The sequence below is a fragment of the Colobus angolensis genome, unplaced genomic scaffold (assembly GCF_000951035.1).
Source record: "Colobus angolensis palliatus isolate OR3802 unplaced genomic scaffold, Cang.pa_1.0 Scaffold92, whole genome shotgun sequence".
Lineage (NCBI taxonomy): Eukaryota > Metazoa > Chordata > Mammalia > Primates > Cercopithecidae > Colobus > Colobus angolensis.
Window position 1 is genome coordinate 1,457,663 of NW_012123154.1, and position 21,931 is coordinate 1,479,593.

At 43.9% G+C, this 21,931-nt stretch overlaps 1 protein-coding gene across 1 annotated transcript in view; it reads left to right on the forward strand.

Annotated features, from left to right (window-relative positions):
* Positions 1–19,787, forward strand: part of ACSM1 (acyl-CoA synthetase medium-chain family member 1) — a 57,955-nt gene extending 38,168 nt beyond the window's left edge. Inside the window, 7 exon segments of the mRNA XM_011931873.1 lie at positions 5,687–5,810; positions 9,147–9,227; positions 9,758–9,859; positions 15,737–15,864; positions 17,490–17,589; positions 18,816–18,935; positions 19,461–19,787. Coding sequence (XP_011787263.1) covers positions 5,687–5,810; positions 9,147–9,227; positions 9,758–9,859; positions 15,737–15,864; positions 17,490–17,589; positions 18,816–18,935; positions 19,461–19,547 — 742 coding nt within the window. The 3' untranslated portion in view covers positions 19,548–19,787.
* The last annotated feature ends 2,144 nt before the right edge of the window (positions 19,788–21,931 follow it).

Sequence of the window (21,931 nt, forward strand, 5' to 3'; positions counted from 1 at the left end):
GTGGCTTCTGACTCAGACGACCTTCATCCCCTAGAGCAGTGGGCCTTCCAGTGATTCCCTTGACATAAGGGGCATGGACAAGGGGGTGGTTTATTTCTAGTCAGACAATCTTTTTTAAAGTGTCCTTGTAGACCGCACTGGAAACAAACCCTATTAGGCATTCAATTTGCCCAGTCTTTCCCTTTTTCAGAGCCTCCACTTGCCTGAAGGCCATGACTAAAGTGGTGGCCTTTTCTTTTTTTTTTTTTAATCCCGTTTGTCCCATTCTACCTGCTCCTGATCTCTATTATAAAAAACCAAGGTTGCCAAGTTCAATAGGGTTTCTAAGTTTTGCTCTGGGCCTAAGGCAGACTTTTGAAGTTTTTTCTAATGTCTGCAGCTGACTGAGTGATAAACTTATCCTTTAAGATTAGTTGGCCTTTAATAGAGTCAGGTGACAGAGAGGTATGCCTCCTCAATGCCTCCCTTTGTCTCTCCAGAAAAGCAGTAGGATTTTCTTCCTTTCCTTGTATTATAGTGAACATCATTGAATATTTCATAGGCTTCTTCCTAGTTTTCCTTAGTCCTTCCAGGACACAAGTTAGCAAATGTCTGTGGCACCAATCTCCATGTTCCGATTCTGTGTCCCAGTGAGGGTCTACACTGGGAACTGCCTGCTGGCCTGTGGGGAATTTTTCTCTTTCCTCTGTTGTCATCCTATCATTGACTTGACTGAGATACCAGAGATCATCAAACTCTCAGGCTGCAGTTATGGAGACACTTCTCTCATTTGGAGTTAGTATCTCATCTAGCAGTAACATTATATCTCTCCATGTCAGATCAAAGGATTGTCCTAACCCTTGTAAAACATCAATATAGCCATCAGGGTTATCTGATAATTTACCTAGGTCTATTTTAATTTGTTTCAAGTCTGAGAGGGAAAAAGGTACATACACTCTGACTGGCCCAAATTCTCCAGAATACATCTTAGGGGTGTTTTTGCCTTGTGGGAAAGTTTCCCATCTGAAAAAAGAACATAGGGATGACAGCGCCCCTAGTTATTTTCTGATGAGCATTAGTCCTAGAGCATCCTCTATGGTCATAATACTTATTTCTTTCCAAGATGCATAACCACCCATGGACCTCTGCTTATCAGATTAGTTAGGCTCACCGATGTAGCAGTCCTGCACCTGTTTTCCTGCCTTTCTTGACAACAAAGAAAGGGGTCTGGGCTGCTGGATTCTAGTGGTCCTTTACCAGCATGCCCAACATTGCCTTTGCACTCAGAGGTGAGTTCTAGAGCTGGGCTAGGTTCCTATTTCATAATAACCCAGCTACCCCATCAAGATGCATTCCCATAAACAACCGTTCTTAGGCAAATTCATTTCAGAGAGGGTGTAGGTAACCTTTTGAGTCAGGATTGAGAGAGAGTTGTTTTTTTTTTTTTAGATAACCACTTTTCCAAAGTGAACTTCCTTTGTGTCTGTGGACTAAACTATCTAAGGCCACAAGACTAAAAGATAGGATAATACATGTTACACCGTTAACTTTTAGCAAACTTTACTTCTGTTTAAACCCTTGTAAGTTTGGAATTTCAATTATCCTTTGCTGTCTATAAGACCTTGTTTAGTCTAAATTAACTTAGAATTGGTATAGATGGTTCCTTCCTGATTCTGTACTTTAAGGCTTGGCGGAGTGCAAACAGCTCGGATGTTTGAGCAGACCAATTATTAGGCAATTTTTCTAACTCTGCTTCTACAAGAGTTTCCCTATCAATTACTGAAGACTCATTTTGTGTGTGTGTGTGTGTGTGTGTGTGTGTGTGCGCGCCCTTGTGTGTTTCCTCAATCACATGGGAGGAGCCATCTATTGTCCTGTCCTGAATGGAGTTCCTGCTAGGTCTGATTAGTCCTCTGTATGGTAATTAAGATTTAATTCCCTCATTAGGAAATCTGCTGGCTTAAGGCAATTTTCAGTGGTTAATGTTAAATCGCCTTTTCCCCACAGAATAGCCCCAAACTTTAAGATTTTTGAGTTAGTAAGCTACATTTTTGCTTTTTTTTTTTCTTAGGATAGCTCTGAACCGGTGAGATGTGCTCACAATGAGGTTTCTTCTAAAAGAAAGTTATTTGTCTACTTTCTTCTGCTAGGAAAGCAGTTGCCGCTACAGATTGAATGCACTTGGGCCATCCATGGATTACTGGGTTAGGATTTTTGATAGGAATGCTACTGGTTGTCAATGGTCTTGAGAGGTGAAACCAGCTGGACTCCTGCATTGGGTGGGGACTTGGAGAACTTTTGTGTCTAAAGGATTTTGTGTCTAAAGGATTGTAAATGCACCAGTTAGTGCTCTGTGTCTAGCTAAAGGATTGTAAATGCACCAATCAGCTCTCTGTAAAATGGACAAATCAGTGCTCTGTAAAATGGACCAATCAGCAGGATGTGGGCAGGGCCAAATAAGGGAATAAAAGCTACCGGAGCCAGCCAGGCAACCTGCTCAGGTCCCGTTCCATGCTGTGGAAGCTTTGGGCTTTTGCTCTTCACAATAAATCTTACTGCTGCTCACTCTTTGGGTCCACACTACCTTTATGAGCTGTAACACTCTCCACGAGGGTCTGTGGCTTCATTCCTGAAGTCAGTGAGACCATGAACACACCAGGAGGAACAAACAACTCCAGATGCACCACCTTTAAGAGCTGTAACACTCACTACGAAGGTCTGCAGCTTCACTCCTGAAGTCAGCAAGACCACAAACCCACTGGAAGGAAGAAACTCTGGACACATCTGAACATCTGAAGGAACAAACTCCAGACACACCATCTTTAAGAGCTGTAACACTCACTGCAAGGGTCCGTGGCTTCATTCTTGAGGTCAGCGAGACCAAGAACCCACTGGAAGGAATAAATTCCAGACACATTTTGGTGACTATGATACTACGATAGGTGCTCACCTATCGCCAAGTGGTGAGCACCATTGAACCCCTTTTGCTTGCTATTCTGTCCTATATTTCTTTAGAATTTGGGGGCTAAATACCAGGCACCTGCCAGCCACTTAAAAGCAACTGGCGTGGCTGCCAGACTAAAGACACAGGTGCCAGGCTTTCTGAGAAAGGGCTCTCTAACAACCCCCAACTCTTCGGAGTTGGGAGCATTGGTGTGCCTGGAACCACCTTCCACTTTTCCTGTACTTCTGGGCTGAGCCAAGTGTCAACAGAGAGGAAAGCTATTCAGCTCCGGGGTTCCAACAACAGGTTGGTTGACCCTGGGGCCATGAGCAGAACTCTCAAAGTCATATGCTTTTGGACTACACCCTTGTTTACACTGACAACAAGGTAGTATTGTAGTGTTATAGGGTCACAGAGAAGACCTTCAATTATCAATTATAGATTTTAAATTTATCCTGGTTTTAAAGGAATAAGGTACACTGCTTTTTCTTTAATTACTCATATATCTCTTTCTCTTTCTCTCCTTTGTAGGTGGGTTTTGGAAACACAGTGGAAGGATGTCCCCATTTCCACTATAGGAATATGTGCCTCCCTTTAACTTACTCAATTTGTTTTCATCCTGATCTGTTATGTTGTCATAGACCCAGTTCCAGTTGTTAAAGTACTGGGTTATCAATTCTAAGGCCCTGGACAAGGATCCAAGGCTTGGAGATTGTATTGCAGGGGGGATAAGCTGGGTAGAAATTGGAGAGGGGAACATCTTAAAGGGAAAGGTGGTCCAATTAGCTATATTCTGTCCTCCCTGCTGGATTGTAGTTATAGGAAATTGCCATGCTTCAAGGTCTCCCTTGGCTCTAGCCTTTTGAATAGAATTTTGTATAGAACCACCAATTGCTCCAGGTTTTAATGTTGCAACTACAGGAGCAGTAAGTTTTGTAGCTACTTCATCTTCTCACCCATTAAGAGGAGAGAGAGGAGGTGGCTCTTCACTTAATTCAGCAGGTGGAGCTGATGGGCTAGTAAAACATACTTTTTTCAGTTTCCCTTTCTTTTCTTTAATTTCCTCCATTTCCTGTTCCTCACATTCAGAATCTGAAGTTAGATTTTACACTTGTCCTCCTCTTCCTCATCTGAATCTGCCTCATCATCTGTTTGAAATGATTTGAGAGCTGCTTTTATTAGCGCCCACAATGACTAAACCAAGACTGGAATTTTTGCTCCGTCTTTATATACTTTTTAAAAATCTCAGCCAATTCTCTCCCATTCATCCAACTCCATAGTCCCTCGTTCTGGGAACCATGGGCAAAACTGCTTTTGTGCACTAAAGAGTGATAACAAATTCTGAGTACTGACTTTCACTCCCCCTCTTTGTAATAAATGCCTTGAGAAATTTAAATAAGCAGAACGTCTGCTTTTACTTTGTTCCATTGTTACACTGGTTCTTCTGAGCGCTCAGCTTTCCTGCCGAGTTTCTTTTAGATGTCCTTGGGTGTCCTTTGACGATGTATCCTCCTATTTCACATGCTCTAGCGTTCCTTCACCAGGGTCTTCATTGCCCCATGTTGGGCAGCCAGGAATGTTGGGGTGATCAGGCCCAACACCAGGTTGTGGGGGCAACGAAGTCTGACAGTGTCAAAGGACTGAGAAAAAGACAGTGTGAGAAGTAAAGTGGGACCAGGGGGCCATTGTGACTGTGGAGGCTGTGAAGGCCCCAAGCCCTGGGAGCCCATGCTATTTATTGGTAATCCAACAAAGAAACAGGTGGTGAGAATGTGGAGGTCAAAGGGCAGGTGCATGAGCTACAGTTGTGATGGTTTAGAATTTATAAGGAACATGCTCTGCTACTTGAGATAATGGGAATACAATCAATCTAGAAGCCTAGGAAGGCTAGAAGCAAGGAGCCAGCAAGTCTAGACACATTCCAGAGGACATTATGTCAGACATGCAAGTCCTACCTCTGCTTTCTTCCCAACATTCAGCTTTTTCCCAACAGAAAGAGGGCAGGGCATTGCTGCATTAATAGATACTCTCTACAGATGTACATTTTCCCCCATAAAAGATGGTTTTGCCCGGGCACCTCTATTTGCTAGCCAAGTGGCAGCCATTTCAAAATATGTCAAAGAAATATATTTTGGGGTAAATTATTTAATTTTTTTCCATTCACATCAGCCTCTTCTGTTTTCTCTGTAATTCATTCTGCCAGAGCTGTTCCCTGTGACCCTTCTCCTTCTCTCTTTCCCTACACTCAGCTCAATCTGCTCTGATGTCCTGAGCAATTCATTTCCAACCCCTAACATGCATTCCCCATTCAGAAATACAAAAGCCCTTTAGTTAGCACAGTGTAGGCTCCATAAAAGAATGTATGGTTCTATTATCACCCTAGCATGTCCTTAAGATCTCATCCTTTACCCCATTATGATTATAAAAATTTCCTTGTTAGCTATACAGAATGCTTCCCCAAGATGAGTTCTGATAAACACACAGTTCTCCCTCTTGTTATATTAATATTCAAATTTAATCCAAACATTCCCAATTGAACACAATAGCCTCACCACCACCCAACCACCCTCTGCCAGAATAGTTCACAGGGACTGCAGGAAGTGAGTGACGTCCATCTGGCGATAGTCATCTGTAAAATGACCAAAAGGCAAATAAGAAAGTGAGAAACTAGAAGGATGAATGATCTGGGTGATAGATCTAAGAGCTCTGAATGCACAGAGCCAGGGTGGCTCACCAATGCCTGGCACCTTGTCTTCCTCTAAGTATCAGGTTCCCTGCCCTGGAGCACTGCTGTACTGCTGGGGAGGTCCTGTGGCCCAAGGATCAGGAGGAGTGGAAAAGACGGACGGGCCTTCCGCTCTACGACATCTATGGGCAGTCAGAAACGGTAGGTGATGCAAACCAGGAAGTATCTGAGACAGGTCTCAATTAATTTAAAAGTTTATTTTGCTAAGGTTAAGGACACGCGCCTGGGAAACAGGTTTGTGCCTTTCTCCAAAGATGATTTTTAGGGTTTCAATATTTAAAGGGGAAAGGGCAGATTTGGAGGAAAAGGAAGAAATTTTTTAAAGGTGTGGGTAGATATGAGGCAAATGGTTGCATTCTTGTGAGTCTTTGATCAGCTGTTTACATGTGAGAGAAGGGTAGAGGAAAAGTCACTTGTGCATTCATCTAGATCAATGAATCTGCATTTTTACATAAGATAAACGTAAGTCAGAGAAAGCAATTGGGTACACATTTGTCTCAGGAGAGCAGAGGGATGATTTTGAGTTCTGTTCTTTGTCCTATACCTGTGAAGATGAGCTATCAATGTCAGGGTGAAATTTAACAGAACTGTTTTACAGTAATGATCTTTGGGGCCCACAAGGAATTTCTTAGTGGGAAAATTGCAGGGGAGGCATGTGGTTTTGTTTTGTTTTTTTATCTTTTTAGCTCTTATTTAGGAATAAAATGGGAGGCAGTTTCAACTGATGCAGTTCCCAACTTGAGTTTTCCCTTTGGCTGAGTGATTTTGGGGTCCTGGGATTCGTTTTCCTTTCAAAGTGGACAGGTCCCTTCTGGATAGTCATGATATGCTCAGCAACTGAGCCCAGCAGATGTGCTGAATTATGCCACATGTGCGGGACACAGCCCCATTGCATGCACAGCATTGTTTGGTGCCAATCAGAGGCTCTAGAGTTCTAGGCTAATTTGTCCCAAATCTATCTGCAGAAAGAAAATGTATAACTCATCATTTTACCACAGGACCAATGTGCTGACAACTCTTGGACAAAATCTTAAAAAGGGGTCTAAGGCTGTTTTAACACTGTCCCTGTGGTCATCAGCTCAAAGGAGCCCCAGAAGGTGGGTGGGATAGGAGACTCTCTCCAGCAACATGGAGACCACCTCCTCCAGCAAGTACTGTCAGCTCCACTAACCCTCCCTAGGGCTGCAAAGGCAAGTGGAACCTGGCTCCAAAAGTTCATTGCTTGGTGTTTAGGAGGACAACTCACACGTTTGACTGTGGAATACTAGCAGGGTGGATAAGGGAGCAGATACTTTCTGTATATACCAAACACATATACACACAAACAGTGTCATTCCAGAGTATCACAGAGCTGCCAGGTGGGTGGGACATTTAGAGTATTATGCATGTCTGGAAGTTCAAGGACCTCATCAGTTACAGCGTGGGTGAGCATCTCTTCCAGTACATTTGCAATCCATTTCCAGTGTTGGACAGAGCCACTTTCCCCCTCTGCCTCCATTATCCCTCTAGCACATAGAGGATGACTGCTATCCCAGGCCCTGTGCAAAATTATTATTTTAGTGCCAACTCACATACTCAACTGACATTATTTTGCAAAAAAACTATAATAGCAATTCAGTTAATTTATCTGCTTCCAGACCTGAAAAATGGTGACACTTTGGGCCTATGTTTGAATGGCTCACAGGTCATATTTGGACAAGGAGGAGGGTGGGCCAAGACAACACACAACATCCCTGACTCCAATATTTGCAGCACTAGATGGTACTTAATTTCTCAAAACACTTTCACATCTGTTCACTCATGTGTGCAACGTTTTTCACATGCCTACAGTGTGAGCAGTGATGTGGCAGTGGGCAAAGATCTTCCTATCCCAGGAGCACAGACTTGGGTCCAAGTCTCAGCTCTGCCAATTATAGCTTTTTTTTTTTTTTTTTTTTTGAGACGGAGTCTCACTCTGTCGCCCAGGCTGGAGTGCAGTGGCCGGATCTCAGTTCACTGCAAGCTCCGCTTCCCGGGTTTATGCCATTCTCCTGCCTCAGCCTCCCGAGTAGCTGGGACCACAGGCGCCCGCCACCTCGCCCGGCTAGTTTTTTGTATTTTTTAGTAGAGACGGGGTTTCACCGTGTTAGCCAGGATGGTCTCGATCTCCTGACCTCGTGATCCGCCCGTCTCGGCCTCCCAAAGTGCTGGGATTACAGGCTGGAGCCACCGCGCACGGCCATAGCTTTAAGACCATCGGGATACTATGTATGCTTTCTCACCTCAGCTCCCCCACCTTTAAATGGAAATTATAGTGCCAATCTTAACAGATTGTGATAAAGTAAATAAAAAGAAGTATATAATGCTCTGGCTGGTGTCTAACCTGTAGTATATGCTCACATTGCCGCTGCTGTGGTCCTTGCTATTTTTGATGGGTATTGTTCCAGATGTTGGAAGCTCAGGGATGAATAGGGCAATCTCTATTCTTGGGATGCTCATTATCTACTGAAGGAAACAGACAAGCAAAAATAATTATAATGCCCTATGGGCTGCAATGGAAGTATGGGAGAAATGCTTCAGAAAGAATCTTTCCCTTGACTCCTCTTGGAGCTTGAGTAATAGCCAGTAATCATCATTCGTTGAACACATAGTGTGTGCCTTGTATTATGCAGAATTTTCCATATGCTTACAAGCACTCTGGGAGGTAAGTGTTATCATTATTGCCCTTTGATGGAGGAGATTAAGAGGAGATCAAGAGGGATTAATTGGCATGCAGTTAGTGTGTGGTGGAGTCAAGATTCAAACCCTCATTGGTCTGAATGTAAAGCATGCAGCTATAGAAATAAATATATTTGTGAGAACAATAAAGGAGGAATCAAGTTCATCAGGAAGACAGATGAAAATAGGGCAGTGCTAACAGAGAGAACAGCACAAGCAATCCAGGCAACCTCCACACACACTGAGACATCCTGCAGGGTGAGATTCACAGGCCTCTTCCTACAGGTCACTGATGACAAAGGCAACATCCTGCCACCCAGCACAGAAGGAAAAGTTGGCATCAGGATCAGTCAAGAAGTTGTGGCAGAATCCCTATCACTACTTAACAGCCCCATGTAAATGTTTGTTACATAGACTAGTGGCCTTCCCATAGCAAACTGACACATGCCTGTTCAATGGTGGGCATGCCCCACATTATATGCCCACAGCCAGGGGAATACCCTGTTTCTTCTTTCTTTGCTTCCCCATTGGATTCTGTAGACTCTGCACTTAGTACAGAGCCAGACCACACTGGTTGCAGAAAATGACTGTGGAATAGAGTTGGGTCAACACCTTGAGCCTAGACCCAGGCCTTCCAGCTTCCCTACAAGGGCTCTTTGTGCAGCATCCATTGAGCGGAATACTACATCTCTGAGCAGGGGGTGCTGTGTATGATTCTGGCTGCTTTGTGATCAGCCTGACCTCTCTGATCAACCCCAATCTTCTTTCTTTTGTGAACAGGGAATAATTTGTGCCACCCTCCGGGAAATGAAGATCAAGCCGGGTTTCCTGGGGAAGGCCACTCCACCCTACGACGTCCAGGTCTGGTCCTAAGGGCGTTGGCAGGGAGCAGTTAGGGCTCAGTGGGGGTTGGACAATTTGACACCAGGTGACAACACCAGCCACACTTCTCTGCCCCAGTTATCCTTCCTCCTGTCTTCTCATTTTTCCCTTCAGTTTCCTATGGAGGTCTCAGTTGAAAACTGCATGATTGTGGACAGGAACAGCACTCACCCTAGCAGCCAGGGCATCACACACGGTGGGTAGGAAAGAATACCTAGAAGCTGCACTGGCAGCCCTTTCTAGCAACTGGAGCTTTTCATTTTTCTTGATCAGTGTTTTCCAACTTGAAGACACATTGGTGACATCTACTAACCCATGAAACATAGACCCCGGGCTTGAGTTTCACGTTTGCTTATTTGAAAGGCTTTTGACAGTTTTATTCTATTTTCTGGTGTTTCTTCCATTATTTTATCCACACTGGTGTTCCATGCGTAAGCCAGACAGTGCTTGGGTGGGACAGAAGGGCTGGGGACTCCTGCAGGGTACGATTCACAGGTCTCTTGCTACAGGTCATTGATGACAAGGGCAACATCCTGCCACCCAACACAGAAGGAAACATTGGCATCAGAATCAAACCTGCCAGGCCTGTAACCCTCTTCGTGGGCTATGAGGTAATGACCCCCCATCTGCCACCATCATGACCCCAAGGATCCTGACAGGGAACTCTGCATCCTGAGGCTTCTTCAAGTCTTCTTTTATTTGCTCCAACTCAATGAAATGAATGAGTTTTCATTCAACTCGGAGCTCACAGTGCATTTCCCCATCCTTTCCTGTCCTAACCCACCTGGGACTTTTGGGCTGACGGGGTAGAATGAAGACTGGCTTCAGAACCATCAGACTTGCATTCCAATGATCTACTGTAGTCAAGAATATAGGCTTTGACTGGATTCAAATAATATCATCTCACTTACCAACAACATGGTGTAAACAAACCACTTATCCTCGCTGAGTCTCCAGGGAACTCTATTATCCAATTTTACAGAGAGAAAAGCTGTAGATAAAAAGCATCGCACTTCCTCTGCACATCAAATACATAGTAGGTTTAAGATTTTAAAAAATTAGTAACCCAGAGGTTATAGAAAACTGAGATGGATTATAAGGAAACCCGCTGAAACTCCTGGTCAAATAAGCAGTGGCCCTCCCAGGATAGGAATGGCCACAAAGAGGAAAATCTTAGCTTCCAATATTGGCCATGGAAGGATGACCAGACACTGAAATTGATTTCAGACTTCATCTCCTTTCTCCAAAGACAATTCACTGGCAGCTGTCCTGGTGTCACTGCCATCCTCACACTGCGGTTTCAAGGCAGCGATCGTTCCTTTTTGATACTATTGACCAAAGGGGAACATACAGGCCTTAATTAGCCTTGATTCTCAGCAGCACAACTTAAAGGTTGGATAAAAGAAAAATTAGCTCCAGGCGGGATGGCTCACGCTATAATCCCAGCACTTTGGGAGGCCTAGCAGGTGGATCACAAGGTCAGGAGTTCTCTACTAAAAATACAAAAGATTAGCTAGGCATGGTGGCATGCACCTGTACTCCCAGTTACTTGGGAGGCTGAGGCAGGAGAATCACTTGAACCTGGGAGGCAGAGGTTGCAGTGAGTCAAGATTGCACCACTGCACTCCAGCCTGAGCGACAGAGCTAGACACCGGAAAGAAAGAAAGAGAGAAAGAGAGAAAGAGAGAGAGAGAGAGAGAGAGAGAGAGAAAGAGAGAGAGAGAGAGAAAGAAAGAGAGAAAGAAAAAAAATTAAACATGGGGTAACACATATATATTATACAATGTCCAGGCAACTTTGAGAACCACAGATATACATCTGCTTATTACAATAATTCCAGGAGATTTTTTAAAATAGTAGTACTTGGATCCAACCAGAGATTATGGTTGAACTGAAGTGGGGATAATCCAAAGCAATATTTAGAGAAAAAAAAAAAAAAAAAAAACAAGGTCTTGCTCTGTCACCCAAGCTGGAGTGCAGGAGCGTGATTAAAGTTCACTGTAGCCTGGACCTCCTGAACTCAAGTGATATTCCCAGCTCAGCCTCCCAATTAGCTGGGACCACAGGCAGGTACCACCATGTCCAGTTAATTTTTTGATTTTTTGTAGAGATAAGGTCTCACTATGTTGCCCAGACTAGTTTCAAACTCCTGGGCACAAGTAAACCCCCTGCCTCAGCCTCCCAAAGTTCTGGGATTACAAGCATGAGCTATTGCACCCAGCTAATTTTTTTTTTGATTGAGCATGACATATTTTATTTTCCAAAGGTGTCCTAACATATACCCACACCTACATGTCCATGAAATGTTAGGGTTCCTCCATTGAGACTTCTTTGGGTTTTTATCCCTTGTTATTTATGTAAAAGTATTACAGAATTACCATGAGACCCAGCAATTCCATTTCTAAGGCTATATACTCCCAAGAAGTGGAAGCAGGAACTTGAACAGATACTTTATTTTTTACTTTATATTTTATTTATGTAAAATATAACATAAAATTACTATTTTCACCATTTTTGAGTGTACAATTCAGTAGTATCAAATAAAGTCACAGTGTTGTACAGCCATCACGATTACCCATCTCCAGAAAATGTTTACCATCCTAAACAGAAATTCTGCTCAATAAACAACATCTCACTGCCCCAGTCTCCAGTATGTGATAACCTCTAACCTACTTTTTAAAATATATGAATTTGCCTATTTTAGGTTCCTCATATAAGTGAAATTATACATCATTTGCCCTTTTGCATCTGGCTTATTTCACTTAGCATAATGTTTTCAAGTTTTATCTATGTCTTAGCATGTAACAAAATATCATTCCCCTATAAGTCTGAATAAAAGTCCACTGCATGTATACAATACATTTTGTGTACCCGGTCGTCTCCTAATGGGCATTTTGGTTATTTCCATATTTTGCTTATTGAGAGTATTGCTGCTATGAACGCTATTGTTTAAGTATCTGTTCAAGTTCCTTCTTCCATTTCTTGGGAGTATAGACCTAGATGTGGAATTGCTGGGTTCCATGGTAATTCTATGTTGAACTTTTTGAAAAAAATTACCAAACCACTTTCACAATGGCTCCACCACTTTACATTCCCACCAGAAAATTTTTTATCCATTTTGAGTTAACTTTTGTATGTGTTGTAAGGTAGCTTCATTATTTTGCAAGTGGACATTGAAGTTTCCCAACACTATTTGTTGACGACTGACTTTTCTCCATGGACTGGTTTTGGCACGTATACTTAAATCAATTGACGATATATGGGAAATTTTCTTTCAGGACTCTCTATTCTATTGCAATGGTCTGTCTATCTTTATGCCAATACCACACAGTTTTTATTACTGTAGTTTTATAGTAAGTTTTGAGACCAGTCTGAGTTTTCCAACTTTATTATCCTTTTTTAAAATTTTTTATTTACTTATTTTTTTGAGACCAGATTATCAGACTGGCTAATTTTGTATTTTTAGTAGAGATAGGTTTCTCCATATTGCCCAGGCTGGTCTTGAACTCCTGGCCTCCAGCGATTCACCTGCCTTAGGCTTCCCAAAGTGCTGGAATTATAGATGTGAGTCACCATGCCTGGCCTTTATTCACCTTTTTAAAGATTGTTTTGACTGTTTGGGGTCCTTTGAGATTCTCTACGCATTTTAGGATAGGTATTTCTAGTTCTGCAACAACAACAAAAAAGCCATTGGGATTTTGATAGGAATTGTGTTGAATCTGTAGATAGCTTTAGGCAGTATCGCCATCTTAATATTAAGTCTCCAATAAATGAGTATCATATGTCTTTTCATTTGCTTATCTGTTCTTTAATTTTCTGTAGTAACGTTTTGTAGTTTTCAAGGTACAAGTCTTCTTTTTTTTTTTTTTTTTGACGGAGTCTTGCTCTGTTGCCCAGGCTGGAGTGCAGTGGTGCTATCTGGGCTCACTGCAAGCTCCACCTCCCGGGTTCACACCATTCTCCTGCCTCAGCCTCCCGAGTAGCTGGGACTACAGGCACCCGCCACCTCGCCCGGCTAGTTTTTTGTATTTTTTTTAGTAGAGATGGGGTTTCACTGTGTTAGCCAGGATGGTCTCGATCTCCTAACCTTGTGGTCCGCCCATCTCGGCCCCCCAAAGTGCTGGGATTACAGGCTTCAGCCACCGCACCCAGTGGAATTCGTGTCTTTAAATCTAAAATGAGTCTCTTGTAGATAGTGTATATTTGGATCGTGTTTTGTTATCCATTTAGCCAGTTCCTTCCTCTGGATTGGAAAGTTTACTCCACTTACATTTAAAGTAATTACTGATAAGGAAGGACTTCTACCATTTTGCTATTTGTCTTCTGTGTGGCTTAATATTTTCTGGCCCTCATTTCCTTTATAACTGCCTTCTTTTACGTTTAGTTTCCTTTTTGTAGTGACACATTTTTTTCCCTTCTGATTTTCTTTTGTTTATATTCTATAGATATTTTCTTTATGATTACTATATTATGTACAACATCCTAAGGTTGTAACAATCTAATTTGAATTAACACCTGGTTAACTTCAATTGCATTAAAAAAAAAACCTCTACTCCTGTACGGTTCTGTCTTCCATTTATGTTGTTGATGTCACCTTGTACCTCTCAGCTCAGTCCACAAAGGCACTCACATTGATCTAATATCACAAGTGGAAAACAGTATTACTTGTCATAAACAGAAGGCATTTATAACCATAACTATACACTTAAAAAAAAAACAATTTTCTCACAGTCTACCTAAATCCTATTCTCATTGAAAGCTCTGATCCTGAAGCATGTCTTCCTCTTGAGACTTCCAGAGAGTTCAAAGCATATCAGCACTAAAGTAAGAATCAACTTGATATACTCAGAACAATCAGAAGTGAATCCAAAAAGGGATGTAATTTGATGTTTTTAAAATTTTTTTTCAGGTAGCTCTTAAAACCATTTCATGTTCCACAAGAGGTATTGCTTAGGGATCAAGTGAATTGGTCATGAAGCAAGAATTAAATTCAAATATCAACCCTCTCAGTAAGCAGCTGAGTGACTTTGAGCAGGCAAAGATGCCTCCCTCAAGCTTAGGTTTTTTTCTTATTTAAAATGGGCTACAAAGAAAGTGCAAGCCTCACACAAAAACAGGTATGTAAATGTACATAGCAGCTTTACTCAAAATCGTCAAAACCTGAAGACAACAACCCAGGTGCCTTTCAGCAGGTAAATGGTTAAACAAAAAGTGAGCTACATCCATAACATGGAATATACTGTTCAGCAATAAAAAGGGTCAAACCACCTGTGCACACAACTTGGATGAATCTCTAGGGAATTATGCTGAGGAAAAAAAAAACAGTCCCAAACAGTTATATGCTATATGAGTCTATTTATATAACATGCTTGAAACAACAAAATTATAAAAATGGAGAACAAATTAGTTGTTAGCAAGGGGTCAGGGATGTGGAGAGGAGAGGAAGAGGGAATGAGAGGGAGGTGGATGTGGTTTTAAAAGAACAACATCAGAGACCTTCCTGATGAGGTGGGGAAGGCACAGTCCTACATATGCGATAAAGCTGCATAAAACTAAATACACACACACATAAGTGAAATGGGAGATCTGAAGGCTGGTGGATTTTGTCAAGGTCGGTATTCTGCCTGAGATACTCATCTATAGTTTTGTAAGATGGTACCACTGAGGAAAACTAGTGACGAGTACAGAGCATCCATCCATATTATTTTTTATAACTACATGCCAGTCCACATTTATCTTAAAACGAAAAGTTAACTTAAAAACATACTAGACCCATAGGCTTTCTGTGAGGATCAAATGAGATAGTATTTAGGGAAGAAAATTCACTCAGCAAATGTTTGTTGACCCCTCTCATCTGTCCAGACTCTGTGAATGCTGAGCTTATAGCAGTAAACAAGGTTCACACTATAATGGAAATTTCATTCTAGTGTAGTGTCACACTATATATATATGGAGAGAGAGAGAGAGAGAGAGAGAGATGAAGTCTCACTGTGTTGCCCAAGCTGGATTGTAGTGGTGTGATCTTGGCTTACTGCAACCTCCACCTCCCGGGTTCAAGTGATTCTCCTGCCTCAGCCTCCTGAGTAGCTGGGATTACAGGCATGCGCCACCATACCCGGCTGATTTTTGTATTTTTAGTAGAGATGGGGTTTCACTATGTTGGCCAGACTGGCTTTGAACTCCTGACCTCATGATCCACCCACCTCGGCCTCCCAAAGCGTTAGGATTACAGGCGTGAGCCACCGCGCCAGGCCGAATTGATATTTTTAAACATTGTCATTGAAAGCGGTTTAATCACAACCACTCATAGAGCAGTGGTATGCACCATGCACTACGTGTAATGAAAATAGACTCAGAGAGATGGCAAAACTTGCCCAGGTACCAAGCAGAAACAGAGGCAGAATTCAAACCCAGATTGGAACCCGAAGTTGTGACTCATTGCCTCCAAATTCACTGCCTTCAACAAAGGAGCTCTCTTCTTTTTGCAGGGTAACCCAGAGAAGACAGCTGAAGTGGAATGTGGGGACTTCTTCAACACTGGAGACGCAGGAATGATGGATGAAGAGGGCTACATTTGTTTCCTGGGGAGGAGTGATGACATCATTAATGCCTCTGGGTAGGTGTGGTTGACGCTGGGCTGGCTGTTGTTGCTGTCACGTGCCTCATGGAATCTTGCTTACCTAGACATTTTTTCTTGCATTGGTGATGGGACCCTCAGCCTAAATCTGAATAGAGCGGTGTCTATGGTGCCCTGATTGCAAAATGAAATTCAAGAGGGTCTGGACGAGGATCCATAATAAGACATGGCAATTTAAAGTGGGGTGGAGGGAACGGAATTGAGAAGGGAGACTATCTTGGTCTCCATAGGTTCAGGGAGCCTATTTCATGTTTGTGCCCCTCTAATGCAGCACCAAATGTCACAGGGCAAATGTAGTAGTAATAATAGCTAACCTTTAGTTACTGTTCATTATTATTATTATGAATATATTTGTTATTAATCTATGAGCATAATAAATCTATTAGGAATAGATTAATAAATCTATTATTATAAAATTATTTATTAGTATAAATATATTATTCATTATAACTATTTAGCTAACCTGGAGTACTTACTATGTGAAAACACTGTCCTTAATGCTTTATATAACCCACCTCTCAACGCTGGATGGGAGATTGATTATTTTCCCTGTTTTACTAACGAGGAAAGTGGGTCACTGACCAGCGAGAAAATGTGCCTAAAGACTCAAAGAAAGCACAGGATGCAATCCAGATTTCAACTGAGGTAGTCTGGCTCTGAGCCCCTGTCCCTAACCCCTACATGATTTTTTAAAAGGCACATTACACTACAGTAACAATTTTTCTTGGATATTTTAAAGAAATTGATGGGATTTTTTTTTTTCTTTTCTTTTTTCGAGACAGTGTCTCACACTGCCACCCAGGCTGGAGTGCAGTGGCCTGATCTTGGCTCACTGCAACCTCTGCCTCCTGGCTTCAAGCGAGCAGGTCCAGCTAATTTTTATACTTTTAGTAGAGATGGGGTTTCACCATCTTGGCCAGGCTGCTCTCGAACTCCTGACCTCAAGTGATCCTCCTGTTTCAGCCTCCCACAGTGCTAAATTTACAGGTGTGAGCCACCACGCCCAGCCTGGATGGGATTTTTTTTTTTTTTTTAATTTCTAAAACATGATGTATTGGAAATTTGCACAGAGAGTAGATTTTAAATGCTCTTACCACAAAAGAAAAAAAGAAGGCAATTATGTGAGATGATGGATATGCTAGTGTGCTTCAGTGTTTTAATCACGTTACTATGTATATGTACATCAAAACATCAAGTTGTAAGCCTTAAATATATATAATAAAAGACGAAAATCCTGCTGATATAATGGGAAATAGTATGCAGAATTTGCATGAATGTTTAATACCAAGTTTGAGGCTTCCAAGAGATTTCGTACTGGGGGGAAGCTGCTTGGGCCAAGGCCGGAGGAGATAAAACATTCTCCCTCCTCCATCAATACAGGCAGTGAGGCAAGAAGCCGGGAGCACCAGAGTCTTGTATTTCTCAGCCTATAATGTCCAGGTCTTTACACTTTGGGCCCATGACACAGACAAGTCTTCCTATTTGGAAGACTTCTTATGACCTCCACCCTCTGTGCCAAAGGAAGCTGCGACTCCAAAGCAGGAGATCTGGGGATTTGGTTCACCCCAGCCCCGGCATCTGCCTCAGAACCCTTCACCCTCCAGGTATCGCATCGGGCCCGCAGAGGTTGAGAGCGCTTTGATGGAGCACCCAGCGGTGGCGGAGTCAGCCGTGGTGAGCAGCCCAGACCCGATTCGAGGAGAGGTGAGGAGAACACAGAGATCATCATGTCTGCGCGTGGGCACTAGGAAAGCAGGTGCAGGGGAAACATCCAGGCTTTATCTGTGCAGGCTTGGTGGAAGGGCATAGTGTGCATGTGCACTTACATGGTATGGTCACCAGGGGGCACTGTGGACTTTCTGTGGCTCTGAATAAAAGGATGCTAGATACTATTTAATGAGCACTTATATGTACCAAATCACTTAACTCTCACACAATGTAGTAATCTAAGAACACTTACGCTTTTTACAGATGAGGAAAGAGAAGCAGAAGGAGGTTAAGTAACCTGTCCACATCACGCAGCTAATAAGGGGTGGAGGCAGAATGGCATCTCAGCAATGTGGCTCCAGAACATACATGTATTTGTATATTGAAAAGTGTTATTAGGCCAGGCACGGTGGCTCACGCCTGTAATCCCAACATTTTGGGAGGCCGAGGCGGACCGATCACCTGAGGTCAGAAGTTCAAGACCAGGCTGGCCAACATGGTGAAACTCTGTCTCTAATACTAATTAATACTAAAAATACCAAAAACTTAGCCAGCCGTGGTGGGGGTGGGTGGGCGGAACTGAGGGTGGGCACTTGTAGTCCCAGCTACTTGGGAGACTGAAGCAGGAGAATCGCTTGAACCTGGAAGGCCAAGGTTGCAGCGAGCCAAGATCGCACCATTGCACTCCAGTCTGGGCAACAAGAATGAAACTCCATCTCCAAAAAAAAAAAAAAAAAAGTCTTTATTGATCACCTTCTATATGTGAGGCCTTGTGCAATAAAATATGGATAACGCTGCTAATATAAAAATAATAAATTGCCAGTAATTATGAAATGCCCATTGGGTTTCTGGCGCAGAATTACATATATAATAACAGTAAAAATGATGATGAAAATATTGATGACAGGAGTAATAAATGTAAACTAGCTGGATGTTTTATATGTATTATCTCCTGGAAGCTTTAAAGAAACCAAATGAAGAATGGAGCCTTTATTGTCCCCATTTCACAGAAAAGGAAACTGAGGTTAAGGAGAGGTCAAATAACTTTTCAAGGCATGGAGTGGGAATTGGAAGTACAGGGATTTACACCTGGTCCTCTCCTTTTCCAAAAACCACTGTAGGGTTCAATGTCACCTTGTTTTACCACTCATTCAATAAACATTGGCTTTTTAAGCTATGGAGTAGGTTGGCACTCACTGTGAGCCCATGCCTTCATTCTGCAGGTGGTGAAGGCCTTTATTGTCCTGACCCCACAGTTTCTGTCTCATGACAAGGATCAGTTGACCAAGGAACTGCAGGATCATGTCAAGTCAGTGACCGCCCCATACAAGTACCCAAGGAAGGTGAGTGAGGGCAGATGGAAGGGATCTGGTGCCCCTGAAGAGTTCCCTGCTAGGACGGGTTAGGTATATCACTGTAGGCAACAAACAGCCCCAAACAATGAAGGTTTACAACACTGAAGGCTCTTTTTCTGCTCATGCCTCATGTCCTCCATGACTCTCCTGGCCCCTGTGCTCTATATCCCCTCATTCTGCCATGAGAATAAAGGAGCAGCCTCCATGTGGGACCTGCCAGCTGCTCTAAGAGATGAAGAAGAGGGTGGTCAGGCTCGATGGCTCCCAACTCTTTTGCCTCAAGGTTATGTGCTTCACTTCCACTCACATCTCCTGGGTCAAAGCAAATCCCATGGCTACACCCACCTTCTAGGGGTCAGGGGGAGAACCTGAAATACTTGGGGACTCCATTAAGGCCACCGTATGGTGTCAGCCTGCATGGGAGACTGCGGAGGGACAGGGGAGGAGAGTGGAGAATTGGTAGGAAATGGCAGCAGGACTGAGTCACTGTGGATTTGCTTTATCCTCAACCAGGTGGAGTTTGTCCCAGATTTGCCAAAAACCATCACTGGCAAGATTAAACGGAAAGAACTTCAGAAAAAGGAGATGGGTCAGATGTAATCGGCAGTGAACTCACAACCCACTGTGCACCTAAGGCAAATCCCTGGCCACTCTAGTCTCCCCGCTATGGTGAAGACGAGGGTAGGGCATTGAGAGTGTTGATTTGGGAAAGTATCAGGAGTGCCACAATTCCAATGTTTTTGTTCTTTCAAGTTAAATTCAGTTACTCTGCTTCTTCCAAGTCCTCTGTATCTTTAGAATTTCCCAGGAGAGCACTCAGATTGCAAGTAATAAAATACTGATATCAACAATACCCTGTGTTGAGCATTTATTCTGGGAATTAACTTATGTTAAATGCCCTCCCTCTGTAATTCTCCCTAATCTCCAACCTGAGATATCTTGGGACCAGATTCTCCCTCCTGGCACCCGCATCTCAAGGTAGCCCTAAGCACCCTTCAACAGCCAGAGCCAGGACACACGGGTCCAGGAGGGATGTCCATGTGGCTTCAGGCACCTGCCCGTGGCCTGGGTGAGGCCCCAGCAAGGCCGGGCAGGATGCATGTCCAGGGTGGTCAGTGTTGGCTTGCGGACTACACTTGCCTGCCAGACCACCTCTGCCGCCCCACCCAATGGGCTTCCACCCAGTGGTCTTCCACCCAATGGGCTTCCACCCAGTGGTCTTCTGCCTTTGTGTCTCCCAATAATGCCCATGTGCACATGCATCCCAACCTAAACCTGGCATGCGTGAGTGAGAGCCCCAACTTCTAAGGACCCAGGACTCCTGTAGCCCTGCCATGGGCCTAGGAGCCCTGCCTCTAGCTTTCCTCAGTAGGAACCTACATATCAGACCTTCCCAGTGACCCAGGAGCTCTGTCCCCCAGCCCTTCCCAGAGAACCCTCCTCATTCACCCTCCCAGGACCCAGGGTCCCTCCAACCCAGAATCCCTTGACCGCAGACAATTTTCCTTCTTTGAATATTACCCTCTCCAGGCATCGAGAGCCCTCCTCACATCCCTGGCCTGGAATTCTATAACCTGACCCTTTTATCCATCCCTCCTTGGGGCCTAAGAGGGGACTACCAGGGGGTCACCAGAAAGAGCAGGGACAGAAAGGGCCCAGCCCGGGAATGAGAGGAGCACATATCGTCCCCTTCTCACCCACAGAGGGCCCTCTGTGACTGCCAGTTTCTTAGGTGCACAAGCCCAGGAACTCATAGGGAAATAAACAGACACCACAAGCACAGAGACACTAAGGCACAGAACCGCTCCAGCTTCACTTGGCACAAAGGGGTATGGCCCACAGACAGGCTTACACACACACACACACACACACACACACCAGGAGATCACAGATACACAAGGCCATGAGACACGGCCCCACAGGGCAGATCCCACACACAATGGACACTCGTGCATGCACACACACAGACACACACACACACACACACACACAGTCACAGACCTACAGGCAGAGAAACAGACACAGAACACAGACATTAAGAGAAACATAAACACACAAATACAGACACAATCAGGGACATCCAAAGGAGAGGCGAATTCACACACACACATACACACACACACCAAACAACACACATACACACAGATACAGAACACAGACATACACAGACACTGTCGCAGTGGCACACATGCCCAGAGACACATTACACAGTCACAAACACACAGATTTGCACAACCAACACACACTCATTCAGGGAGACACACAAATATATACAAAGATAGAGAAAAACAGAGCTGTCCAGAGACAGCTACACGGTGACATACTCACAGATACTCAGACACACAGGTGCATACATGCAGATTTACACATCCAGACATGCACACACTCCAAGACCCCAGCCCACAGGACAACCACATGGCGATGACACTCCACAGGGCACTCCTAAGCCAGTGGAGAGAATAGACCCAGACAAGACCTGGCCCTCCCAAGCTCTCTTGGAAGGGCGTATGTTCCAGGTTCCAAACCCAGGGCTGGATGTGTGCCCCTTTCCAGGCCTTCAGAAGGGCTGTTCCTGGACCCCGAAATGCCAGAGAGGCCAGGGTTGGGTGACTGTGGGGACAGGGGCACAAGGTTGAGCCTGGGACCCTGTGTGGGTATGTTTAGACAGGGCGGTGTTACATGGCGCTTAGCAGATCTAGAAGTCAAGAGAGAAAGAGAGGTGTGCCCCCCAGGACCCTACCCTGGGCCAGAGTGGGCTGGCACCTAGGAATCAGAAAGACTGCAAAGGTTCCAGAGAGGACCTGTCCTTGGGTTGAGGATGGGGGGATCAGGTCAGGGAGGGGACCTTGGAAGAACATGGGCTTCTTGTGGATTGCCCACTGTGAGGCCCCAAGTACTGGGCCAAGGATTTGTGGAGAGGGAGTATAAAGCCTCAGGGTATGCTAAGGTAGCTTCCAGACAGGAGAAGGTTTGGCAGAAACCAC